This window comes from Ruditapes philippinarum, unplaced genomic scaffold, assembly GCF_026571515.1.
Source record: "Ruditapes philippinarum isolate M1 unplaced genomic scaffold, ASM2657151v2 ctg633_1_1_1_1, whole genome shotgun sequence".
In the NCBI taxonomy this organism is placed as follows: Eukaryota; Metazoa; Mollusca; class Bivalvia; order Venerida; family Veneridae; genus Ruditapes; species Ruditapes philippinarum.
In genome coordinates, this window is record NW_026861215.1 from 175,902 (window position 1) to 200,310 (window position 24,409).

Consider the following 24,409-nt stretch of genomic DNA (forward strand, 5'->3'; position numbering starts at 1 on the left):
CCCTTTTTACCTTGACGGACTGGTTTTTACTCAAATTCGGAAATGAGGTAAACGCAGATTAACATTTCTACTGACATGTTTTCTAAGAATTTCACAAAATATTATTGTCTCCACTGTAGTTATTCAGTTCTTGTTAAAGCCATGTCTGTTTATTAAAACGAAACACTTTTAAGAATAGTTTTATTACGAAAAGAAAACAACAAAAACAACGTTTATAGACAATATTTACAAAGTCAACAATAGTTTGGAACACGTCAGAACCATCCTTTATTTGCTCTAGCCTTCTGCGCAGCCATTCTCTTGTTGTTTACTGACATTAAACCTTGCGGGTCTTTGCTTAATAGAAAACTTAGATATTTTGATAGTTTCTTTTTCTGTTCTTCATGCCTTTGTATTTCACCCTCCATTTCTTCATAAATGTCTTGAGTTGGAGCAACTTTGTTGTTGGCCCTGGCTTTTGCTTCTTCCTGCTCTCGTACCATTTCTTCTAACTCTTTCTTTCTGAAAATTGAGTGAAAACGAGCACTACACTAACAGTTATTGTATAAACATGAAATTGTGTTGAAAGTGCACGAAATATCTTAGTGACTCAAAACTTTTTTTACTGACGCAGCTTTGATAAAGCTAAAACTTTACTTAAGGAAAAAGAGAGGGAGAAAACTTCTTTTTCAGTGACGTTAGTTTTCATCTCATCAACAAAACAACCCTCCTCATTATAGATATATATCCAGTATGTACGAGCTATTAACTATATTGGGCAATGACCGTGACCTTACCAACGTTTTACAATTAAACCTAAAAAGGAAAGAAGACTAGTAGTTGTAATTTAATGAAAAGAGCCATGGCAAGACATGTCGAGAAAATGGTTTACAATTTTGTTCCGAATTATCTCGTGAAATGGATGTAAATTCAAGCCTTACATACTTATATAAAGTTAATCCCTCAAACGTAAAACTTCATACTTTTACATTCCTATTAATGACAATACCACACAATTGATATGATTATTTTCTCATTTCATTTCGAGCTTTTATGCTTAATTTTTCTTATTTTTGTTGTTGTTTGTTGTTGTCTGTTTCTTGTTTTATGTGGCATGCAACTCGACGTGCGAATAACAGCCACTGAAATAAGTTCATAATAAATGGATTTTATTTGAGGTTTCATTCAAGAATTGGCTATGGACCACTGGTACTCGAGCACTTTTATCATAGGCTTTTATCATTTAAATGCGACCTTTCAACTATGATTTATTTTAATTTCGGGCTTTATTTTAAAAAAAGAAAATATATCACTAGACTCTCGATCTCTTGATTTGACTTACCGTTTGCAATGATAAATAAGCCCGCCAATCGCACATATGAGAAGTAAACCACCAATGATAGACCCGAAGAACAACGCATTGGACATACCACTGACTATCCCAACATTTGCTGTAAATAAGAAAAATCAGAATAAATAAATAAAATGTACGTTGATACGACATATACGTGTTGTGTTTAGTGCAAAGTTATATCTAGCTCTTTGAAAAAACAACCTTTCTTTAGGCAACGTAGTATTGATATAATGTTTATAAGTAGCGAAATATACAAAGAAATAGATAATTTATAAGAGAGTTAAGTGCGATAGGAAACAAAAAACTAACACGATTTTGTCTTTATTACCCTTCAACATAAAATTATATACATGTTCAACAATAAATCCGTTTCCATGAAAAAGAACTTAAACTTTAATCTTTATTAGATTTGTCTGAAGTAAAAGCATTTATATAGAACATATACTCACGGTCGACCAACTCGTCGTACCAGGCCTGGTCTCCTGTATTTGTTGTTATATTTGACATTTTCTTTTTTAAACCATATATGCACAAAAAATTATGTATAAAACATTAAGTTCCAATATAGTTAAATCCGGGTTATTGTACACACCAAGTCAGATTTCAAGCCATTTCGATATAAAACTTGCCGCCGACATATATCAAATAAAAATATCACATGTTTAAAAAAACATTCAAATATATATTTTTAAGAATCTTGAAATCACACTTAAAAAACAATAAAAACGCACAGATAAACAACAGAACGGTTAAAAAGAAAACGCTGAAAATATAACACTAATCTTTGACCTGATAATCCGCTATTTTACACAATGATTGAAATATTGATGTACATTTACAGGTTTTTAAGTCGGTGTTAAATAGAATTATATTTAGTTTTAACGGATTACAAAGATTAATGTTAAAGGGGTAATAATATTTAAAAGTTCTGTAACACCATTCATGGTGAAAACAAATAAATTGATATAACTAATAGGTCATTTATCACAAAAAAAGGAAAAAAAGAGGGGAGCAATTACAAAAATATTGATGCTTTAATACTATTTGAATTTTATTTTGGAGATAAACTATGAGAGCATTCCATTAACGGGGCTTCACTAAGTAGGTAAGCAAGGTTACTCAGTCCGACTTTGGTACAATATGAATTACTTACCCTACAATGTACAACGGACAATAACATTTCGTAATGCAATGCTTGGTAGAAGCATGTGCAGGGTTTGTACACTGACGAAGTGTTCATAAAAATTATAATAAAAAAAACTGTACAATCAAATCACATGTTCACAAAGAGGCCTTTGATGTTAAATATTAATTGAAATCATTATGAATCAGAATTTTCCTGGGACAGAGATTTAACATATTTACTGATCAATTTCAAATGAATTTTCTTAAATAATTGAGGGTATAAATCTATATCCTTTGACATATTTTAGTTAAATTTATCAACTGTAAAATTATATTGGTTCCATTATTATATGGTTGATGTAACATAGAATGTCTCTGTTATTTAATACACATGAATAATGTACGTAAACAGAATAAAATGTTCCGAAACAAAATATTATTTCGCTATTTAAAGTATGGTTTTATCCGTTTTTTCATGCGCCGTTCGCAAGGTAATAAATTACCATATAAATTTCATACAAGCACCTCGGAAGTATACTTTTTTAAAATTCAAACAATAATTTTTGCATCAGATATACAAGTACAGCTTTATACACTTTAAGGTACTCATGAGTTAATTAATATTGAAATATTTCTTTCCATAGAATTAACCATTAATCTGCAGTTAGCTAAAAGCTCAGTTCAATATAGCTGTATGCTTCTATTTTAAATAGGGCTTTAAAACCGGTTAGTTATGACTTCTTTATGCGCCATTTTCTGTTATGGCAAAAATCTTACATATTTCTTTCATACAAGCATTATGGGAATATTCTTAAAAAATACGAAAAAGAAATAACAATAATTGTAACAGCAGATATCTAGCTTATCAAATTTTAAATTTTATTTTTAAAGTTTCACCCTGGTTTATATTCAGGTATCATGTTACAAATCTTGCGTTGCTAATGAGTAGTAATTTAACATGTATTAATATCGTGATAGTATGACACAATGTACATACCTCAAGTACCTCAAGTACTATGATAACACCTATCATAGTATATTAACATTATGATGGCTAGTTTAATTGACATTTTCAAACATCCGAGAGTCAAACAAGTTCTCATAAAATGGAGATATTCAAATCTAAAACTGCCAAAGTAGTTACGTTCATTGTTGTGTTACTGTTAATTGCTGCAATAGCTTTACCAATTTATATATCAACATTGAAAAGAGACGATGGTACCAAAAAAGCTGTTGGTGCATCTAGCAAAGAAAGCGCAGGAAGTGCGGCTACATCAACTGCGGTGCCGGTTACCCATGGTGCGGTGCCGGTTACCCATGGTGCGGTGCTGGTTACCCATGGTGCGGTGCCGGTTACCCATGGTGCGGTGCCAGTTACCCATGGTGGAAATTCTAAGAGCAAAATCTCTACGGAAACACGTGTGTCCATCAGTAAAAGAACAGCTAGCACGTCAACGACTACGAAGCCGGTGATCAATAGAGGAAATCCTTACATCAGCAATGGAGCGCTAACATTTTCAAAGAGGGGATTTCACCTAAACGGTACCCGGTTTAGGATATTGAGCGGGGCAGTCCATTATTTTAGAACTGTTCCAGATTACTGGAAAGACAGGCTCTCTAAATTAAAAGCATGTGGCTTAAACACCGTAGAAACGTAAGTTTATTTGAACGTACAGTCCCACGATTGGAAACGAAAATATGATATGTATTATTCGCACATTACACATGAAAATACTTAGTATGTAATATATGTAATCAGGAGCTTTGTAACGTATTAAATCAATCAACGATTTCTTCATTCTACATGTATTTGGGAAATCGTAATTTTTTTATTGCTTCTTGTCATGACGTTATATGACACGGAAATTGACGGAATGTGCCGAAGTGTTATGAGCTTGAGGCTGGGTTTTATTTGTTTAAATGATGAAAAATGAGAAGATATGTTGCCACATTTAAAACACCTCGCTGATTATTCATTATCATCTCGGAGTTGAAAACGGATTGAAAATAGTTCAACCACGTGACCTTTAATGTGCTGTAATTTCAATCTGCATTATAAGTAACGAATGTATTTAATAAACATCTGCCCTGGTAAAATATTTCTATATGTCTTACAAACAGATACACACGGAATTTATTCAACCATGCAGTCTGAAATAACGTAAACAAGTATATATTTTGAACTTGTCGTAACTAAAAGCATAATAATTAGTATATAAATACTGTACTACATTTTATATCTATAATTTGACTTTATTTTTTTAAGCCGACTATTATACAATGTAATGAAATAAACTTAGACAAGTCAACAAATCCCAACACCATATTTGTTTAAATGTGTAGATTACATCGACATGTGAAGTTATATTTTTGAGGTCCTTATTGGAAGGTTGCCATATTTGCTTAGTTGTATCATATTTTGGATCAGCAATTTGCTCGGCATTCTAAGCTAGGTGTAAATTATGACATAGATAAGATTTGACCTACATTTACAAATTAAATACAAAACTCATTTTATCTTGGGCAAGTTTGTACTGTTCAAGTTTAAGATAACACATAAAGGCATCCAGAAATTAAATTTAATGTTCAAATAACCATGTCAGCGAAAGGAAATAAACCATATGAAAGTGAAGGGACTTTAAAATTTGCTAAAGGAGATTTCAGTTTAGATGGAAAACCTTTCAAAATATTGTCGGCTGCTGTACATTATTTCCGGACATTTCCGGAATATTGGGAAGACAGGTTAACGAAAGTGAAAGCTTGTGGGTTAAATACAGTTGAAACGTAAGTTTAAATAATTTCAGTTTGACACGGAAAAAGTTGTTGTTGACTACGTTTGCATATGAAATGTGTCGTTTAGGCAGTGTTCGACTTGAATACCGCTTAAGCCGGTGCTAGGGGGCGTGAGTGATGTTGAACAACCATTATCCCCCATGAAGAGACTCCGATTGAGTCTGTAGTTTCCATGTTATTTTGCTGTTGTCATTGCTTCCTATTTTTCGTCATACATTCTATTAATAGCACTACATTTCTTTACACTCTCCGTGATCTGTTGCATTATAAATGCTGAACTTGCAAATTGTAAGCATTTACTTGAGAAAGAATGTTAACGCAAATTAAGGTAATCACAGCCAGGTTAGACATATATCCTGTTTTTTTTATATCTGATATATAGAAATATATCGGTCGTCAGGCAAATCATTATAATCAAATGTAAAAGCAAATATACCATTTTGTTATCTAAATATTATTTACTGATGTTTTTTACAACAGGTACGTACCATGGAATCTACATGAAGAATACCCTGGGCAGTTTAACTTTGAAGGAATTCTTGATGTGAGGTACGTCAAGTTTTGATATACGGTGATGTCAGATATTCATGTCTGGTAATGTAAGTCAAATATTGATGTACGGTAATGTCAGGTAATGTACGTCAAGTTTTGATATTAGGTGATGTCAGATATTCATGTCTGGTAATGTAAGTCAAATATTGATGTAAGGTAATGTCAGGTAATGTACGTCAAGTTTTGATATTAGGTGATGTCAGATATTCATGTCTGGTAATGTAAGTCAAATATTGATGTAAGGTAATGTCAGGTAATGTACGTCAAGTTTTGATATTAGGTGATGTCAGATATTCATGTCTGGTAATGTAAGTTAAAAATTGATGTAAGGTAATGTCAGGTAATGTACGTCAAGTTTTGATATTAGGTGATGTCAGATATTCATGTCTGGTAATGTAAGTCAAATATTGGTGTAAGGTAATGTCAGGTAATGTACGTCAAGTTTTGATATTAGGTGATGTCAGATATTCATGTCTGGTAATGTAAGTTAAAAATTGATGTAAGGTAATGTCAGGTAATGTACGTCAAGTTTTGATATTAGGTGATGTCAGATATTCATGTCTGGTAATGTAAGTTAAAAATTGATGTAAGGTAATGTCAGGTAATGTACGTCAAATATTGATATTAGGTAATGTCAAGTATTAATATCAGGTAATGTACGTCAAATATTGATATTAGATAAGTAGAGGTTATTACATGGGGCAAGTGTGCCTTTAGTCCATATTGGCACACTTGGTGACTTATTTGCCCGAGGGCTTTAGCCCGAGGGCAAATTCGAACCAAGTGTGCCAATATGGACTAAAGGCACACTTGCCAAATGTAATGACCTGTTTATTGCATATGTTCCGCAGCATTTTTTCAGACTGGAATAAAATCAAGCAATAAAGTAATTGTTATAATATATTTATTAATTGCTTGAAAATAGATATTTCAATGTATGTTTAAGCAGATAAAAATATATAGTTAATCCACAGTTCATGTATTAAACAATATAATAGTGAAATAAATAAATAACTGATTCAAAGTAAGCGTCTCTTTCATGCGCAATCACAGAAAATAAAAATAAAGAAAGATATAGTTTCTTCTTTCGATTTCTATGTAATATGTCCAATTTCAGTCTCTATTTAAGCACAAATTGTACTGAAGCATTGAATGTACAATTTACAAACATTCGACTTGGATCAAATTTTCTGCCAGATGTTTCTTTATCCCGAATACATGTGCTTAATGTTCCATCTGGATGATGAACTATAGGGAGATTTAGAACCTGTGCGCCACTACTATTTTCACAACTTTTCTCAAATTGTTCAATGTTGTTTAATGCTTCTTCGATTTCTTGAGATGCGGCTAACAACTCGGTGTCCAACTCGGTATCAGCCATTTCTTGCTCCTCCATTCTGGCAATGGTAGATGTTGATGCAGTTACTTTGTTTAATGCGTGTGCATTATCAGACATTGTTATCTGTTGCTCTATAGACATGGTGTTATAAGAGTTTAGTGACATTAGATTTTTATGTCCAACCAACTTGGCAACATGAATTGCCGGTACTTCATTTCTTAGTTGCTCTGTAACAGTTGTTTTCCTCCCACTGTGGTTAGTATGTCTACCAGGCAGTTTGGCTTTCTCTGACATGACTTTTGCAATTGTTCCTAACTTGTTTTTGCCCATCGCCGAATTCATGAACCAGCTTATGTCACTTCCTGGCTTGTAGTTAGGATTCAACCCAACATAAAACCTAGAGTCAGGGGTCTTCATCTTGTCTGGGCGCTTTTCTGCATATCGTTTGTACATTTCTACTGGACAGTCCTTGTCTCCTACAAAGCACATTCAAAGATAGTTAAGTCAATACCATCAATATAAAACACAGTTTTTTCATAGTTAAAATGTTTGCGAAATTTTAGATTAAATTTGATTTGTTTTGAGTTGTTTTCAAGTTTTAACATGAGCTGTGTATGTCCTGTCTATTTAGAAGATTGTTAATATAGATTACGATTTTTACGATTTTGATATCATTTATACGATATACAATGTATAAGTAAAACACCAATTTCATCGGTTTATACATAATAAACTCACAAACCTGGTTGTGCGAACATTTTGGGCACAAAATCCCTTGGGTCACTAGCGATGCCGTTTCTTGTTTTAGTCAGTCTCTCTGTAAAAGCTAAGTATTCTCTCCCTGATGCAGTTGTAAGTAGCTCTACATCTCCCCACAACATTGTTTGATGCTCCTGTCTTCCACGTAAACCAAAGTGAAGAATGTTGTTCAGCCAGATAGTGTTAGACAAAGCTTCAGGCGTTTCTGTAAGTTGATAAAAATAAAGATAAATCTTATAACAGTATTATGCGATAGAAGGCAGTAAATTAGTTACCCTGCTATTGTATATCTGCCATTATTCATATTGAGATCGAAAGAACTTATGCTGGTTTTTACGAATTTCTAGAATAGCCAATGCTGACAACAATAAATTGATAATTATGACTGATTGACAGTTGTATTGATTGACATTCAAACGATACGTCACAGTTTTCATGACGTCACTTTTACCGTGGTAGTCTATGTATAGTGTACATGAACGGCTATTAATGTAAACAAGACATTTATAGTGATTTTATTGTGTGTTAATCATTAATGTAGGATATTTAGTGGTTGTGGATTTCATCAGATTGTTCATCATTGACCAGGTAGATAGTTTATTTATAAACAGTATTACTAGAATAACAGCTGGATCTAGATCTACTGCAGATATGTCATTCTATGAACATTAGAAATATAACATGTAGGCTAAGAGCTATTAGATCTGATTTTATAAAGATGACACGGGCCATTTTCAGAATGATGCATGTTAAGACATAGCCTATTTAACTTATGGACCTTTACTTACCATTGCCAAGAAGCCCCTTTTGCTTCAAAATTGCGATCTCTTCACCAGTGAATGGATCTGCACGATTTTTCTTGTTGCCTTTTCCGTGGGATTTGGATATTTTCCTTTTAGTCGCAACCACATCACGGGTGTGCTTAAACGTATCACTGGTCATGATGTTTGTTCCGTAGTCGTGGTCCTTTAGATATCTGTTGACACTGGCGAGAATGCTCCCCATACTGTCTGGCTCGTACTCGGAGCCATCTACCTTTCTCAAGTTCATAAAAAACCTTGCAAGCAACATATTTAGCTCAGTGGTAGGAATTTCTAAAATATCTCGTTCTTCTCCTTCAGTTTGAAACCAAGTATTCAGTCTGTTCATATCACTTTTGGTTTTCTTTTTTGTATTATCGTTTTTCATACTTTCAACAAAAGCAAAAGTGTCAGCTGGCTGCCCTTGTTGTTCGATTATATTATCTAAATCCATCAAGCGATTCGCCAAAGATTGCAACGTCCTTTCTACGGCCATTTTTTTTTTGCAATGCGGTTGTCAATTACGTAACGTGTATATACGCGCTGACGTTCTGCCGTTACTGGACAACAGGTGCGTGATGACCGGAAATAGCCTCAATATGGGATTTTGGCACACTTGGCAAGTGCGCCAATATGGCATATTGGCACACTTGCTCAAATACGGGATATTCGCATGGCATATTCAAAAAAAAAGAAACGCATTTTTGTTACTAATTATAGTAACATATGCAATAATGTCAATTATTAATGTCAGGTAATATACGTCAAATATTGATATTAGGTAATGTCAAGTATTAATGTCAGGTAATATACGTGAAATATTAATATAAGGTAATGTCAGTTATTATTGTCAGGTAATATACGTCAAATATTGATAAACGGTAATGTCTAGTTTTCATGTCAGGTAATGTACGTCAAATACGTATATTGATATACGGTTATGTCAAACATTGATGTCAGGTAATGTATGTCAAATATTGATTTTAGGCAATGTCAAATATCCATGTCAGACATTGCACGTCAAATATTGATATTAGGTAATGTCAGGTATTGTAAGTCAAATATTGATATTAGGTAATGTCAGTATTCATGTCAGGTTATATACGTCAAATATTGATATTAGGTAATGTCAGGTAATGTGCGTCAAATATTGATATTAGGTAAAGTCAAGCATTGATGTCAGGCAATGTACGTCAAATATTGATATTAAGGTAATGTTATGTATTCTGTCAGGTAATGTACGTCAAATATTGATATTAGGTAATGTCAATTAAGTTTTCATGTCAGGTAGTGTCAAATAGAGGAAACAAAAGTTATACGTGTTATCGTGATATCAAAAAACAAACATAGAAATTGTCAACATATGCCAATAAATAAAATATAATTATTCTGTTCTGCACAAGTAACGTGGGTTAACCACCCTGAAATTAATCGCGATAATCATTATTGCGATTCAACTTTAAGTATTTCCAATGACTTCAAACAAGTATCTTTTACCCTCTCAAAACAGCAAGTGAAATTTAAATTATATCTTCTTTTTTTCGTTAAAAGAAACAAATAGTATTTGATTTCTTATTTAATCATAATATGATTGAATTGAGGATAGTTCAGTTTGTGAGTATGACTATACATTTACAGGAAGTTTATCATGTTGGCTCAAGACCTTGGGCTGTATGTTATCTTCCGACCAGGACCTTATATATGTTCAGAATGGGACTTTGGAGGTCTTCCGGCGTAAGTAACCGTTTCTTCATTTTTTATTTTTTTTTTGAAAATGGCATTCTTTTAGATTGATGACATGCAATTTAATATCTTAATATCCATTGAAGTCAATGATAAATTTGCTTTAGATAAGACACTTGTCTTAACCTTTGCGATGCATAAAAAGGGATTCTTATATCCACTGAAATCGTTCCAGGTGGTTGCTAAGCGACCCAGACATGAAAGTAAGAAGTAACTATAAGAATTATACTGATGCCGTCGAAAGATTCTTTAACAAATTGTTGCCAATGGTGGAAGACTTGCAGGTACTCACATCCTTAATATGATTTTAAAAATGCGGATGAGCTTTCATCTTCGTACATGTCATCCGCAAATAGGTCGTTGGATTTTTTTTTAAATCATAAAATCAAACACTTAAACAGTTACTAATTTTTTTTAATTTTTTTTTCGTAAGTTAATTAATGTCAATATAATTTGTTTTCTTTTTAGTACCAGAATAATGAAAAATTTAAACTGTATATCTGTGATCTTGCTTTCAATCACTTGAAATTACTTAAGTTGCAGTCCAAGGTCATCGTTCATCGTCATGACTCCTTATAATATGGGCATGTTAACAGACAGCACAAAGTTCTTGTTCATATATCGCAATGCTTAAACTACCAATTGAAGAAAATACTATATAAAAATGCTTTGTGGCAGAGGGTTTGCCACAATTGCAGCCAGCGTATATTATCCCTACATGATCGTAAGAAGCCACTAAATGGGTTCGACTTACTGGAGTCTATGCATCTCTTACGTCTAGCAGATAAGGTGGTTTTGAGCCCAGGTGCTGCTTTAAGTTTGAAACAACCGTGGTTAGCCAAAATCATCTTTCCTGTTTTTGGCGCCACATGCCCTAAATTGATTTGATTCGCCGGTTTGCACGCTTGAAATGTTAAGTGAACGCTCATTTACGTTTGTATTTCAGTACTCAAGAGGTGGACCAATCATTGCGTTTCAAATCGAGAACGAATTCGGATCTTACAGCTCTGAAATAGAACATCTTATATTCCTTAAGAATGTAAACCTTTTTAACGTGTTGTACCATTCTTTAAAATCTAAAATAAACACTAGACTTCAATATAAAGCAGTAATTATTCGATTGAATGTTTAACTGAATTTCTTAGCTTTTGCTATTGAATATCTTGAAACTGTTACATGTGTTAAATACAATCTAGTTATTGCTAAGAAAAAATGATTTGCAAACTAGCTGCAGTGTTAATAAATGTAGTGTTTACAAATAGCTATTTACGTTTACTTTTTGCAGGAAATATTAAGTAAAAAGACAGCATTTGTACTTTATTCTTAACACTTCTTTTACTTACAAGGAAACTCATTTTCGTCTTCCAGAACAGGGGAATATTGCTGTTTCTTTTATATTTCAGCTTTATCTGCGACATAATTTAACAGAACTCTTCCTTACCTCTGATAACGCATGGGGCTATAAGAACGACCCTTTCTACCAACGTGAGTTTGTTTACATACCTATTTTCATTTATTTTTATGTCTTTATTCATACATTACACATTTTAAGTATCAACCAGTATAGGGACTCCACTGAGGTTTAAAAGTCTAAAAACATAACATTTGAATTTCTTACATAAATGAGCTGGGGCACTTTAAACAGTAATATATGCAAAGATAGTTAAGAAATATACTTTGAAATAAATTGAAAATCGTATTTTTATGCTTTTCTTAGCCTAATTTGAGTGAAAAGCGTTTAAACGCTTTTCAGTTTGGGTCAGTTTTTTACAATTTGAATAATTATTCTGGAAAAACGGTGTGCGCGAATGATCTGAAATTTTGCACAAAGATTAGTGGTCTAAACCTACATCAAATGGTACAATTATCTGGAAAAAATATTTTCAGTCCCATCATGTCAAAAAACCTCAGTGGAGTCCCTTTGAACCTCTCTTGAAATTGTTTTTGTTTTCTCCTCGCTTATTGTTTTCTCGTTAAGGACACAAACAGTTCTTTACTTGGTAACCGTACGTGTCGCTTTTCATGGATGGCACTTATGTGTCACGTTGAAGGTTGTCATATTGAAGGATCAATGACAATCGCCGTATAAAATACATTGTATACCATTTAATGTTGAATTATTAACTTCTGTTAAAGCTAGTGCTAGATGGGGTGGGGCAAAGACTTTCCAGTACTGACTCAATCTAAACCGAGGATTCCGCATTTTCATAATTTGCGTGTTTTTTTTTGGCGTTTTTATTGGTTCTATTTCTTTTTATTTGGACAATATATTCACTTCTTTTGTTCTGAAAGTTAAGTCCACTAAACTACTCTTATTTGTCTGTCTGTATTTTAGTTTTCATTCTTTTTTACCGTTTTTTAGTATTAAATGAAAGTCATTTCTTATAGATGCCTTGCCAACAGCAAACTTCCAGAAAATGTCTGAAGGGCAACAAGTGTTTGACCAGATACGTAACTGGAGTTCTGACTTTCCTCTGATGGTCACTGAATTCTGGACTGGCTGGTTTGACCATTGGGGATCTGAACACGGAGGACTACCTTTAGATAGTAATTAAGTTATAATAAATTAATGCAGGTCTGTTCCCATGACTTACTCGGAAAAAAAGTTATTTAATATAGCTGCGTGATTTTTGAATATAATTACAATTACATGAAATAGTAATATTTAGATAATTACAATTACATCGAGCAGTGGTATTTAAATAGCGATATATGTTGTCCTGCACAAAGTAACGATCAATTACTGAATATTAATGCCCGTGTCCGGATGAATTATTTCATAAAAAAAACATTTTTATAAATCTGTAATTAAATCTATAATGATGTGTCGTCTTTTGATTGAATCAAATTGAATGATTTCCGATAATCTGCCTACAAACTAGCAACTGAATATTTTTTTTTAAAACGTTTAAAAAATTACTTTTCTTAAACAGTATGGTGTGTTAAATTCTGTGTGCATTAACCGTTTCAAGAGATGACAATTAAAATATGGTAGACATCTATCAGGCATAAAGAAGGGTTTTTTATTACCTGTATAATATTATGTATATTTCAAGAATATGAAGAAAGTTTGTCGCAAATTCTACAAAACAACGCATCTGTGAATTTTTACATGTTCCACGGTGGGACGAACTTTGGTTTCATGAATGGTGCTAACAAAGAAGAAAATAACTATAAACCAGACGTATCTAGTTACGGTGAGATAACAATTCTGTCAAATTACTATAATATATAAATTAAACGATGTTTATACATTTTGTGTCTTTTTAGTAATGGCCATTTTACTTTATTCGTTGAAGTATTAGCTCTCGATTCGGTCAGTATGATAGAGACGCTAAAATTCTATAAACATGTCGTGTTGTTCACCAACATTTTGTCTGTCTCATATTTACATTATATGAAAATTATAATTATACATTTGCAATATATTAGTTTTGCAACAAAACAACAATTTAAAGAATGAATTCTGTAGATTACGACGCATTGCTGACAGAAAAGGGGGACATCACTCCGAAGTACTTAAAAACTAGGGAAATGTTACTAGAAAAGATTTACAAACCACAAGGTCAGTTGCTAAATCCATCAGTTTTAAAAAGTATATTGCAGACACATTGGTCCTCTCTCCCTACTTTGTTTAAACCTATATATTCGATATATTTATGTTTTGCATGATGAACAATATAATTATGGTGTTCTTTCTTAGTTATAACAGTTAACATTATGTACAGCTGTTTATGGCATTATCATTCACAAAGTTCGTTCAGTCGAAAATATATCGAAGGCATTTAAATATACGTGTATCAAAGGTATTCTCTCCCTAGTTAAGGAAGTTGCATGCGAAAATATCTCATTTTTCACTGACTGTATTTATTGATATGATGCCAATAAGATTTATAAGATTTTTTTAGGGAACTACTAGATTATCTTAGTTCGTGAAAATTCAAAATACTTGAGAGGGTTGAAAATGATATACTCGTGTATCTTAAAAAGAAAGTTTTGTTGTTAACTGATCTACTCTAGTTTCTTAAACATTTTACTTTCAGGGATAAAATCGCTGCCAGAGCCGCCGAAAAATATTACTTCCAGCGCATACGGTAAAAATTTATTGCTATCTCGAACATGTAATTCACTATATAGCTCTAGTCATCAAATACTACTACAACTACAAATTGTATCATAGTTTGGGGACCTTTCTGTTGAAAATGTGTCAGAGTTAAATCGTATACATATACATGCATAGTGCGTTAACTGGAGTGTAGGTATTAGTTACCCGCACTCAAGAGCATGCCCATTGATTGGCTCATTTTTGCTGTGGCTTACTTATTGTGACAGGGAAAGCGACAGAAATGTTCGTTCACTGGTTACTTTTTTCCGAGGTTTCATATTGTGACAACAGGGAACGTGTTTTTATGTTTGACTATGATACAAAAGAGAAAGAACATCAAACATTCGGCAATCTGATTAATACTCGGGGGGCTACGCCCCCTCATACAAATCAGATAGACTCGTGTTTCGATGCTCTTACTATCACCTATTGTTCTCCGTAGCTGTAACGTTTTGCGAATTTGCGATAATCGTCCATGAATTTAGTGACCAAATCTGCTTCAATATTTGCTTGAGGCCCCGACATATTTATAGAGAAATTAACCAATTTACTGATGACAACGCCTGGGACGGACCCGGTATCACCACATCTCCTTAGAGATATACTGTATATAGTAAGAATAGAATTGCTGACTTGCAGTTTCTGTTATGTGATTTAAGTTGTACTTCACTTTTTTATGAACTTTTAATGTAAGACTATTACAAACTCTGAGAATATTACATTATTGTTTTCTTTTCTATTTTTCTACAAATGTTTTCTTTTAAAAATTATTAACATTATTAATCATGCGAATAATTTCTAACAATATAGGTACGGTATCCGTCGATGGCTATTTATCTTTTGAAGATCTGCTGAAGTCAAAAGGACAGGTAAATGTGAGTAACACTTCGCACATAATATAACAAGATACTCTTAAAATACCTGTATAGAGTCGTGAAAATAGTAGTTACTATAATAGCTAATAGTCTGAAGCTAAGTGATTACATCCTCTCAAAGAAGGCATAGCTTTTATAAAATGTTTTTCTAGTACAAATGAGTTTTACTTTCCTTTTTAAAGAAAACTATGTAATTCTATATGTTACTGTAATAACCATTTTGTTGATACATATATATAGATATCATCGGACAAAGCTGTCCCAATGGAAATGTTAAAACTGAAAGGCGGCTATGGACAAAACTATGGGTATATTTTATACAGGTGTACAATACCCGGAAACTCTTCCGTTCTCTCGTTTGAAAACCAACCTGCAGACAGGGCCCAGGTAAGGCATTATATTCTTAGTCGACAGGAAACGTCATTTTGGCCTTCCTGAAACGAACTTACATTGCGCATTTTCGGTCTACTTTTTGATGCATTTGTTTATATTTTTACTCTTTCCATAAATGAAAAATTAATTGAATAATAGTAAACTAAGAATTGACTACATGTAGTATTTATAAGTTTAAAGGGAATCTGTAAAAGAGTACTTGTCTTGAATTTATCTTCAAGTCTACATTTTATCATCTAATATAATATTATCAACATTCTTCATCAAAAATTAATTTGTACTATTTCAAAAGTAAAGCGGGATAAACTCTTTTCATTAAAAGTCACTCTTAAAATTGCTTTACTTATGTCTGTGTTAAAAGATGATACCTAAGGTCAAGAATATAGGAACTACTAGTATAACAAGTACTAGCACTGAACACATCATATTTCATTTACTGCTTTGTCACGTGTTACCTACCATATGCGAGTTTTTTTACATTTGACTGTTATTTCAGATGTTACATGTATTTTAGATATATATCGACGGGTCCGAGGTAGCTGTGATAGACTGGAAATCAAACAACAAAACAGTAAAACTACAGGCAGATGGTTCGAAGGTTTGCTTTATAAAACATTATTACTTTTTTGTTACGTATATGTTTAATACGATAAGTATACCTTTTGCTATCGAATACACCTCAGACACGTCACGAATCTTGCCTTTCCATGATGATTACTAACTTATATAGTACTTAAACTTCGATTTTCATTCGATAATCATTTATGATATCTTTACCTACATGTATATAACTTTATACATGACTAGTGCAAATATGTGAATTTATTTATTTCTTTCTGTTGAGAGAGAGCAATGGCACAGTATTATAAATACTGCTTGTATGCAAGCTTTGAAGTTGTAAATCTTTTTCTTTCTCAAATCTCCAGATTTTCATTGGTCAGTGCATATTCTGTGGCAGTTTTAGACCAATCAAATACTTGATATCTGAGCTTGAGCTTAGAAAATTTCTGTATAACAGTTATTTGCTATTATTATAAAACATTCTCCTATAGACTTGGGGCTACAAGCGTTTGAACCTTTAAATGTTCTGATAAAAAAGACATTGTCATATAATGTTTGTACAAGATTCTAAGCCAAATGTTTATTCAAACTTACGTTTATATATACACGTCACATTTATATTTTCTAATGTAAATATTTAGTCAGAACGACGGTTGGACATTCTGGTAGAGAACAATGGTAGAGTAAACTACGCCAAAGAAGAGACAGGAATTCTTAACTCTGAACGAAAAGGTACGTCAATGTCACAAAATTTGTGCATGCGCAACACATTTATTACACTCATTTTGTTTTTTGGTACTAGTATTATTATATACAGTTCAGTAATCTAATGTAGTGACGACCAACTGATCTAATTCATTCAAAAACATGAAATGCGGTTAAAAGCATGAATTACAAGTGGTTGAAAGGATGACATGTGGATAAAAGCATTAATTGTGGTTACAAACTCTGTTCTATCTAATTCTCGCAGAAAAAAGTACATGTAAAGTTCACAGAAGACGGAGCTTTATTTATTCTTGAATAAATATAACTATTTGACATTTCTAAATCAAGTCTTGAAATCCTGAAACTTTGTCTATTTGCTAAATATGTGTCCAATTTAACCAAGATGTTATCGAGAATCCTATACCTTAATGATTTTATCATTATGGATGAATAAGATGAACGTAGCAAATGCATATTTTCTACAAATAAATATCGATAATTTTGCTTCATTATTTTAATAAGTTTTCTCTCTGTTTCTTATCAGGTGTCAGTGGTAGTGTGAGCATTGATGGTAAAGCAATCACAAACTTTACAATATTTCCTTTGGAGTTCAAAAACAATACCGTAACTAGGTACCCATTGCTACAATCATTGCAATTAAAGTTATCCGATTTTATTCATTACTTCATGTTATACTACATCTTTTTTAGATACGAGAGATGATTTAATTCATTGTTATAATTGTTGAGTAATAACATTTACAAAGTTACACATTTAGTCAATTACATATGAACCACAGGAATGAACTACAAAATGTCTGCAAGATTTTGCAAATGCTATATAACTGCTATTTGTTGTTTGGAATTTTAATAGTGAAACGACAATGATAAGTAAAAGATGTCCTAGTGGTTAAAGTGTATGCCACGGCTAGGGGTCGTGGATTCGAGTCCTACTGGTCTATACAACAAAAGTAATCGTTAATACCAAGGAATTGGTTCCGATAACTTTCGCCTTTATCGAGCCAAAAATTTCTAGTAAAATGACTAATTTTCCTTAAAAGACTTGTAAAACTCAACTGCCAGTAAAGCTAGTACCTTTCTGTGTGACACACATAGTAGACAACGTCTTGTAAATATAAAGAATCTAATATTGAAATATATTTACATTTATTAATTATCTATTGTTTTAGGGATAATTGGCAGGGAGTGCCAAATGTTGACACCGTGCCAGGTTTGTTCAAGGCAACGCTGAACATAACTCAAAATGTCACGGATACCTTCATCTTTTTAAGGGTAAACTACGATAACTTTTACATGTAGTCACAAAGGGTTGAATTTGCCAATATTTACATTGAATTTATCTATAGATATTCAGTGGATTAAAACTTAATAGTTCTTTGAATGGCTGCAAATTGTCATTGGTGCGTTTAAATTTTAATTTTCTATATTTGAAGTATTCAAACAACGAACTTGGTCATAACACAACTGTTTTGTACAAAATATAAATTAATTGTGATTTTTTTTTTAATCTTAAGATTTTAATAAAACATATATACAAACGATTCTTATAAAATATATAACAATTTCTTTAAGGGCTGGGGCAAAGGTATTGTGTTTGTGAACGGTTTTAACCTGGGTAGATACTGGATAGTTGGACCACAACAGACCCTGTATGTGCCGGCACCAGTGCTCAAACAAGGGGCAAATCAGGTAAACACAAGCTGTGATTTCTCCCAGCAGCAAGATCAAATATTTTACGAAGGTTATTCAATAAGATAATCAATTTCATGTGGAGAAGGAAGAAGATATGTTAGGTATCATTATAATAAATGGAAAAGAATTCTCGCACGCTGAAATTTTCATGGAGAGCCGAGACATATCCCAAACTCCAGATTCTGACACCATGGACACAATGATCATTCAAATAATTTTGTCATTGCATTTCTGTACTCAACTGTAAGGAAAAATACACACGACATAAAAAGTGAATCCTATGTTTATCAATGAATGCATAATAATCGAAACGATGTTGAATATTTTGGTAAGTTATTCCGAATCTTTTAAAGATTGATGTAATTTAAAAAGAGGTAAATGAAAATGCTTAATTAAATTAGTCATGTTACTAAGTTGTTACCTTCTATTCTTGTAATTTAGATAAGGCTTCTATAATTTTAAATTATTTAGGGAATAATTAGAAACTCAGCCTAATTTATTTATACATTATAGATTGTGATATTTGAGCATCAGAAGATTGGTACAGACATTGTGTTTACTGATAAGCCCATACTTGATGTGAACAACCAAACACAAATAACCAACTTGTAGAGACGCCAGGTAGTGGGAAATTGTTAAAAGGTTATTTAAAGACGGTGTCAATGTGTAGAAAATTGTCGAAATATTTTTGTGTGTGAACAGATCTGCAGAGACATTAATAAAATGAAGTTGCAGCGGTTGTGGTTTAAACTGAACTGTACATATGAGGAAAAACATAATAGGACAAAATCTATTTGAAATTGTATAAGGACTTTGTGATGGATTGACATAGGGTCTTTCAAAGAACTTTAATGAAATATATTAAAAACTCTATGCCACTTCCGTTATCTTTATATCCTAGTTGTTTAACAAATACAAATAAAAGTATGATAAAATTAGCATAAAACAAGTGTAATCCATGTGTATCACTTATCAGTGTTATTTCTCTTATGTCCCCTGATAAGGAAAGAATACTTATGATATCATAAGTTAATCTTCAATGAAATTCAATGTATAGATAATCTGTCATGTTTGATTTGATTTAAAATATACTTAATTACATTGTACATGAATCTCTCACACACACTTAATCGAAAATGATGTGATTGATTATCTTTGTGCAAGGGAAAGTTCTGTATCAAATGTTTTCAAATAAATTTATTTTACAGAATGTTTTATCCATGTTTGTCATACAAACTTTAATACCTTCTGGAAAAAAAAAGAGAAAAAAAAATTTTTTTTTCATTTGCATATTTACCATTTTATTCAAGATTTATATATAATAATAATCAAATGACTTTAAACAAATTTCAACAATTTCTAGCAATCTAATAAAATAATAATAACATTGATTAGACTACACTAACATAAAAATATTTTCTTTTGATACTTAAATCTATACACAAATATAAATCAACATATTCTTATGTTTATTCTTATGTTTTTTTAACAAACTTCATTTGTTATTAATGGTTTCACAAGACCTGATTTTTTATTTATTTTTAATAAAACACAAGAATCTGTTCTTTGACAGACTTGAATTACAGTGATAGACAGACAGCTTAAATGAATGATACAGATGCCTCATGCTGTCCTTCAATTACATAAAGTTTTAAGAAATAAAAGCTCAGCATCTTTGAAATCAAACAAACAATGATACATTGTAATTCAAAAAATCTGAATTTTGATAAGATATTAACAGGCTTGTCAAATTATACCTAAATCATTAAAATTATTTTGACCAAAACTATGAATAAAGAAGACATATACCAATTAAAATAAATCATGTTTTGTTTTTCATTATGTATATTACTTATAATATAGTAAAACAAATTATGTAAGTAATATACATAATGAAAAACAAAGTAACTCTTTGAAAAAATAAACCAAGATTCTAAACACTTCACAATGTCTGCAATATCCACATGATAGTTATGTTAAAAAAATCCTGAAATAAAGGTCAACTTTGTAAAACATTTGAAATTCTAATTAAAGATTTTGACCATTTAAACATTAACAAAAGCTTGTTGGTAGCACAGTGTGCTTGACTATTCTCAGTGCTTGAAATTTAAACAAGAGCCTCGATAACATAGAATTTTCTAAGTTAAAAAAATAGCTATAATTTTGTCAAATTTTATGTTAGAGTTATGGGCCTTGGACAGTGCCTACCAATTATACTCTCATATAAGTGTGTGAATTTCACACAATTCCCTTCAGTTGTTTTAAAGATACCAACTTGCACGCAAAAAATTAACCAAAGTGTGACACATTTGGAAGCACAAAAGCTCCCCCTATTCTTTGAATAGTCCAGCTAAAAATACTATCAATAAGTATGATCATCTTTTTTAACTTGATTGTCAAAAGGTACCTGATAGAGTTATCTAACATATTGGAATATGCAAACAAGCGAAGCATTAGCAATTGGTATATGCACATACATTTCGTTTGATTGTTAAACTTATTCTTACATCTTACATTACATAACTTTTAATTCTTGCTTCCTAGACAAGAAACCATGACCTGAATGTGTTCTTAAAAGAGCTTGAGCACACATGTGAGAAGTGAGATGGACACCAAATGCATTAGATCACTGTTTCGCTAAACAAACTTTTTGTTAGAAATGATGAATGGTTATGTCCAAATTGAAACATGTGCTTAGATTTAAACACCAACAGTAATTCCAAAATATTTTTGTAAACTTATAAAATACAGCAATCCAAAGTAGCATGAACAGCTGATATATCAATTTCTAACATTATTGTTACCTCTTTAAACCTTATAATTTCATATTCAAATAATGTACATTAACACAAGTATACACAACAAGAGCTGTCCGTAAGACAGCGCGCTCGACTTTTTTATTGCTTGCCAGTAAAAGGCAATACAAGAATCTCTGTATTTTTAAAGTGAACTAGTTGTTTGATACCCTTGAATATTACAGCAATGTTTATATGACATAATTTATGGTAAAGTGAACAAGTGGATAGGAATGAATTTTTTTAGATTTTTTAAGTTTTTTAGTGCTTGCCTATAATACAAAACATTGACAGTTAAGGGCCATAATTCAAATAAAATCTTTGACAGAATTACCTTCTCCTGGACATGTTTGGGAATCATGATTGTAAACAAGTATTCCAACTTTCAAATTAATATCTCAAACAGTTCAGTCAAAAAGTGGACTGGTACTAAAAACTTAACCAAGATTCTAAGTCGATAAAAGGCCTTAATTTTTAAAACAAATCCTTGACAGAGTTACCTTCTCTTGCGTACAGATGGGGGTAATGATGTGAAATAGCATTAAAAGTTTCAAAGCAATATCTCAAAGGGTTAAGGCAATAAGTGGATTTTACCCATATTCAATGTATTTTCTAAGTCAAAAAGGGGCATAATTCTGTCAAAAACCTTGACAGAGTTATGTCCTCTTGTCTGTTGATGAAGGTCGTGATGGTAAACAAGTATGGTCAGTTTCAAAGCAATACCTCCAATGGTTTTGAAATAAAGTGAGGTGGTACAAAAAACTTAACCAAGCTCAATACACTTTCTAAGTCAAAAAAGGGCCATAATTCTGTCAAAAACCTTGACAGAGTTATGTACTCTTGTCTGTAGATGGAGGTTATGATGGTGAACAAGTATGGTAAGTTTCAAAGCCATACTTGTAATACTTCTGAAATAAAGTGGGGTGGTACGAAAAACTTAACCAAGGTGTGACGCCAACGCTAACGCCGACGCCGACGCCGGGGCGAGTAGGATAGCTCCCCTTTTCATAGAAAAGTCGAGCTAAAAACAACAATAATCACAGGCTGATATCATTGTAAATCACAGTCAATTTTTTGTAAATCAATGTTGATAATGTTCATGGGAACACATTTTTGCAGGCTGATCAAGTTTTTGTAATTTTACAGTCTATCGCCCTCATGGTAACAATCATACACCAGATCAAAATCATTCTTGGTTGAGTCACCGCTATACTGTCCTAGTTGTGCATTGGTTTTAACTAATGATAAATCTTTCTCACACCATCTAAAAATAAACACATGAAATATTGGTAAATTTTCAACATTTCACAAAATACATGAATTGTCTCCACAGGACACAAATGATGTCCATTAGTCACAGATGTCCCCACCTTCCACTGTTGTAAGTTTAGGGATGGACAGGGTGTCTGCAGGGAGGATGTAAAAGAGATAATCTAAATTTTCCATCCCCCTAAATAATGGGGGCAAAAACACACTGTATAATTCATACTTCACTTTGTTTAAAGGCCCACTATGCCCCATAAATGACCAAAGGAAAGAATCAAAACAAGAAACCAACATTTTAGTTGCCAACAGATAAGATTCTGGGTTGCTCAGATATGCATATTGACTTGACTTCATACTGGTGGCCCATGCATGTGCATGCCTTATTTGCATTTATACATGTAAATCATTGATAGAGTAAAATACCAGTAAATAAAAGAGAATCAACAGGTTACCTTTGAGCAACATAAACATCCTGTGGTGTACTAACATTACTGCAAGCATGATCAACAAGAAGTGCTCCTGAGAAAATAAAACAAGAAATATATTACTTCACTATATTCCATTCACTGAAAACAAAAGAGAACATTTAATTATTTATATAAACATACCACAGTGTAACCTCTGCAGAACAATTACCTCATTACAACAACAGTATAATATTTTCCAGTGCATTACTGCTCTTAAATGGTTTTATTGTAAACATTCAAGTTTTTAAATCAACACAAATTAAAGTTCTGAAAAACTCTTTGTGAAGTATTCAGAACTTGTATAGATCTTAAACTAACATATTTTTATACTAAGCACCAGTTCACAAAATCACATTTCAGCCATTAACTGGTAGGCAGTTAGGTATTCCTATAATAAAAGTAGTATTTAAAACCACTTTTTATCTGTCATTCTGTAAATTTGAAAGATCAGCAAGACATATTGTTGTTAACCAAACCTTCACTGAAAAACATATTCCTTGTCTACGAACCCAAACTCAAGACCAACAAGGGAAACTAAAATAACTATATATTTACTTATTTGACCTGAAAATTAAACTGTTAAATGAAAATCAGTTACCTGTATAAGTTCTACATAAACTGAAAGCCAGATCCCTTGCTGCCATTTCCATAACATCTTGTTTTGTTGCATTGTCCTGTACAAACTTAATGATGGCATTGTTGGCATCCAGAACCTTAGCTGCTGAAGGTGCAAGAGTTTCGTTCTTCAGTCCTAACATTCGATCATTTATGTCTTTACTAAATGACGCAAGAACCTGACCTTTGGTCTTTGCGATGGCGCGTAGTACGTCCAATGACAGAATGTTAGTTGTTCCCTCCATATTGAAAGCACCTGTAAATATATATATTGCAGCACCTTGAAGTACAAATTGAAAGCACCTGTAAATATATATATTGCAGCACCTTGAAGGACAAATTGAAAGCACCTGTAAATATATATATTGCAGCACCTTGAAGGACAAATTGAAAGCACCTGTAAATATATATATTGCAGCACCTTGAAGGACAAATTGAAAGCACCTGTAAATAAATATATATAAAAACTAC

At 32.4% G+C, this 24,409-nt stretch overlaps 5 protein-coding genes across 7 annotated transcripts in view; 1 reads left to right on the forward strand and 4 right to left on the reverse strand.

Annotated features, from left to right (window-relative positions):
- Positions 1 to 119: 119 nt before the first annotated feature.
- On the reverse strand, positions 120 to 2,170 carry LOC132714921 (uncharacterized). The gene is made up of 3 exons (XM_060697847.1): positions 1,783 to 2,170; positions 1,322 to 1,430; positions 120 to 501 (listed from the first exon to the last, which is right to left on the reverse strand). Exons 1-3 carry the CDS (start codon positions 1,838 to 1,840, stop codon positions 255 to 257), a joined length of 414 nt encoding a protein of 137 aa, XP_060553830.1. The 5' UTR covers positions 1,841 to 2,170; the 3' UTR covers positions 120 to 254.
- A 1,347-nt stretch (positions 2,171 to 3,517) lies between these two features.
- On the forward strand, positions 3,518 to 19,744 carry LOC132714912 (beta-galactosidase-1-like protein 2). 2 transcript variants are annotated; one of them, XM_060697834.1, is made up of 18 exons: positions 3,518 to 4,112; positions 5,732 to 5,800; positions 10,340 to 10,435; positions 10,620 to 10,728; positions 11,391 to 11,483; positions 11,848 to 11,929; positions 12,833 to 12,991; positions 13,501 to 13,641; positions 13,917 to 14,009; positions 14,488 to 14,538; positions 15,360 to 15,424; positions 15,665 to 15,811; positions 16,332 to 16,415; positions 17,020 to 17,110; positions 17,628 to 17,715; positions 18,273 to 18,375; positions 18,676 to 18,792; positions 19,309 to 19,744. In XM_060697834.1, exons 1-18 carry the CDS (start codon positions 3,565 to 3,567, stop codon positions 19,405 to 19,407), a joined length of 2,235 nt encoding a protein of 744 aa, XP_060553817.1. In that variant the 5' UTR covers positions 3,518 to 3,564; the 3' UTR covers positions 19,408 to 19,744. The 2 variants fall into 2 exon arrangements, with proteins under 2 accessions (XP_060553817.1, XP_060553818.1); XM_060697835.1 differs by lacking the exon at positions 3,518 to 4,112 and adding an exon at positions 4,968 to 5,242.
- On the reverse strand, positions 6,769 to 9,386 carry LOC132714922 (uncharacterized protein KIAA1958-like). Its single transcript, XM_060697848.1, has 3 exons — positions 8,690 to 9,386; positions 7,885 to 8,106; positions 6,769 to 7,618 (listed from the first exon to the last, which is right to left on the reverse strand). Exons 1-3 carry the CDS (start codon positions 9,195 to 9,197, stop codon positions 6,924 to 6,926), a joined length of 1,425 nt encoding a protein of 474 aa, XP_060553831.1. The 5' UTR covers positions 9,198 to 9,386; the 3' UTR covers positions 6,769 to 6,923.
- A 1,938-nt stretch (positions 19,745 to 21,682) lies between the features above and the next one.
- The window catches only part of LOC132714913 (acyl-CoA dehydrogenase family member 11-like), a 33,661-nt gene continuing 30,934 nt past the window's right edge, over positions 21,683 to 24,409 (reverse strand). The window contains exons 12-14 of one of the 2 annotated variants that reach the window (XM_060697838.1): positions 23,922 to 24,194; positions 23,309 to 23,375; positions 21,683 to 22,854 (exon numbers count right to left, since the gene is read on the reverse strand). In XM_060697838.1, coding sequence (XP_060553821.1) covers positions 24,090 to 24,194 — 105 coding nt within the window. In that variant the 3' untranslated portion in view covers positions 21,683 to 22,854; positions 23,309 to 23,375; positions 23,922 to 24,089. The remainder of the gene's footprint in view (positions 22,855 to 23,308; positions 23,376 to 23,921; positions 24,195 to 24,409) is intronic. The other variant, XM_060697836.1, reaches the window with a different exon arrangement.
- LOC132714917 (acyl-CoA dehydrogenase family member 11-like) lies at positions 22,731 to 24,081 on the reverse strand. Its single transcript, XM_060697844.1, has 3 exons — positions 23,922 to 24,081; positions 23,309 to 23,375; positions 22,731 to 22,854 (listed from the first exon to the last, which is right to left on the reverse strand). The coding sequence occupies exons 1-3, from the start codon at positions 24,079 to 24,081 to the stop codon at positions 22,731 to 22,733; spliced, it is 351 nt and encodes a 116-aa protein (XP_060553827.1).

Excerpts from the sequence above, each read along its gene's own strand:
- LOC132714921 (XM_060697847.1), bottom strand. The coding sequence starts at position 1,840 with ATGTCAAATATAACAACAAATACAGGAGACCAGGCCTGGTACGACGAG. Across the intron at positions 1,431-1,782 it reads GTACGACGAGTTGGTCGACC|CAAATGTTGGGATAGTCAGT; the intron begins GTGAGTATATGT and ends TCTTATTTACAG. Across the intron at positions 502-1,321 it reads CTTATTTATCATTGCAAACG|AAAGAAAGAGTTAGAAGAAA; the intron begins GTAAGTCAAATC and ends CTCAATTTTCAG.
- LOC132714917 (XM_060697844.1), bottom strand. The coding sequence starts at position 24,081 with ATGTTAGGACTGAAGAACGAAACTCTTGCACCTTCAGCAGCTAAGGTT. Across the intron at positions 23,376-23,921 it reads TTTATGTAGAACTTATACAG|GAGCACTTCTTGTTGATCAT; the intron begins GTAACTGATTTT and ends TTATTTTCTCAG. Across the intron at positions 22,855-23,308 it reads GATGTTTATGTTGCTCAAAG|ATGGTGTGAGAAAGATTTAT; the intron begins GTAACCTGTTGA and ends GTTTATTTTTAG.
- LOC132714922 (XM_060697848.1), bottom strand. The coding sequence starts at position 9,197 with ATGGCCGTAGAAAGGACGTTGCAATCTTTGGCGAATCGCTTGATGGAT. Across the intron at positions 8,107-8,689 it reads AAAGGGGCTTCTTGGCAATG|AAACGCCTGAAGCTTTGTCT; the intron begins GTAAGTAAAGGT and ends ATCAACTTACAG. Across the intron at positions 7,619-7,884 it reads CAAAATGTTCGCACAACCAG|GAGACAAGGACTGTCCAGTA; the intron begins GTTTGTGAGTTT and ends TGTGCTTTGTAG.
- LOC132714912 (XM_060697834.1), top strand. The coding sequence starts at position 3,565 with ATGGAGATATTCAAATCTAAAACTGCCAAAGTAGTTACGTTCATTGTT. Across the intron at positions 11,484-11,847 it reads ATCTTATATTCCTTAAGAAT|CTTTATCTGCGACATAATTT; the intron begins GTAAACCTTTTT and ends TTTATATTTCAG. Across the intron at positions 15,425-15,664 it reads AGTCAAAAGGACAGGTAAAT|ATATCATCGGACAAAGCTGT; the intron begins GTGAGTAACACT and ends ACATATATATAG.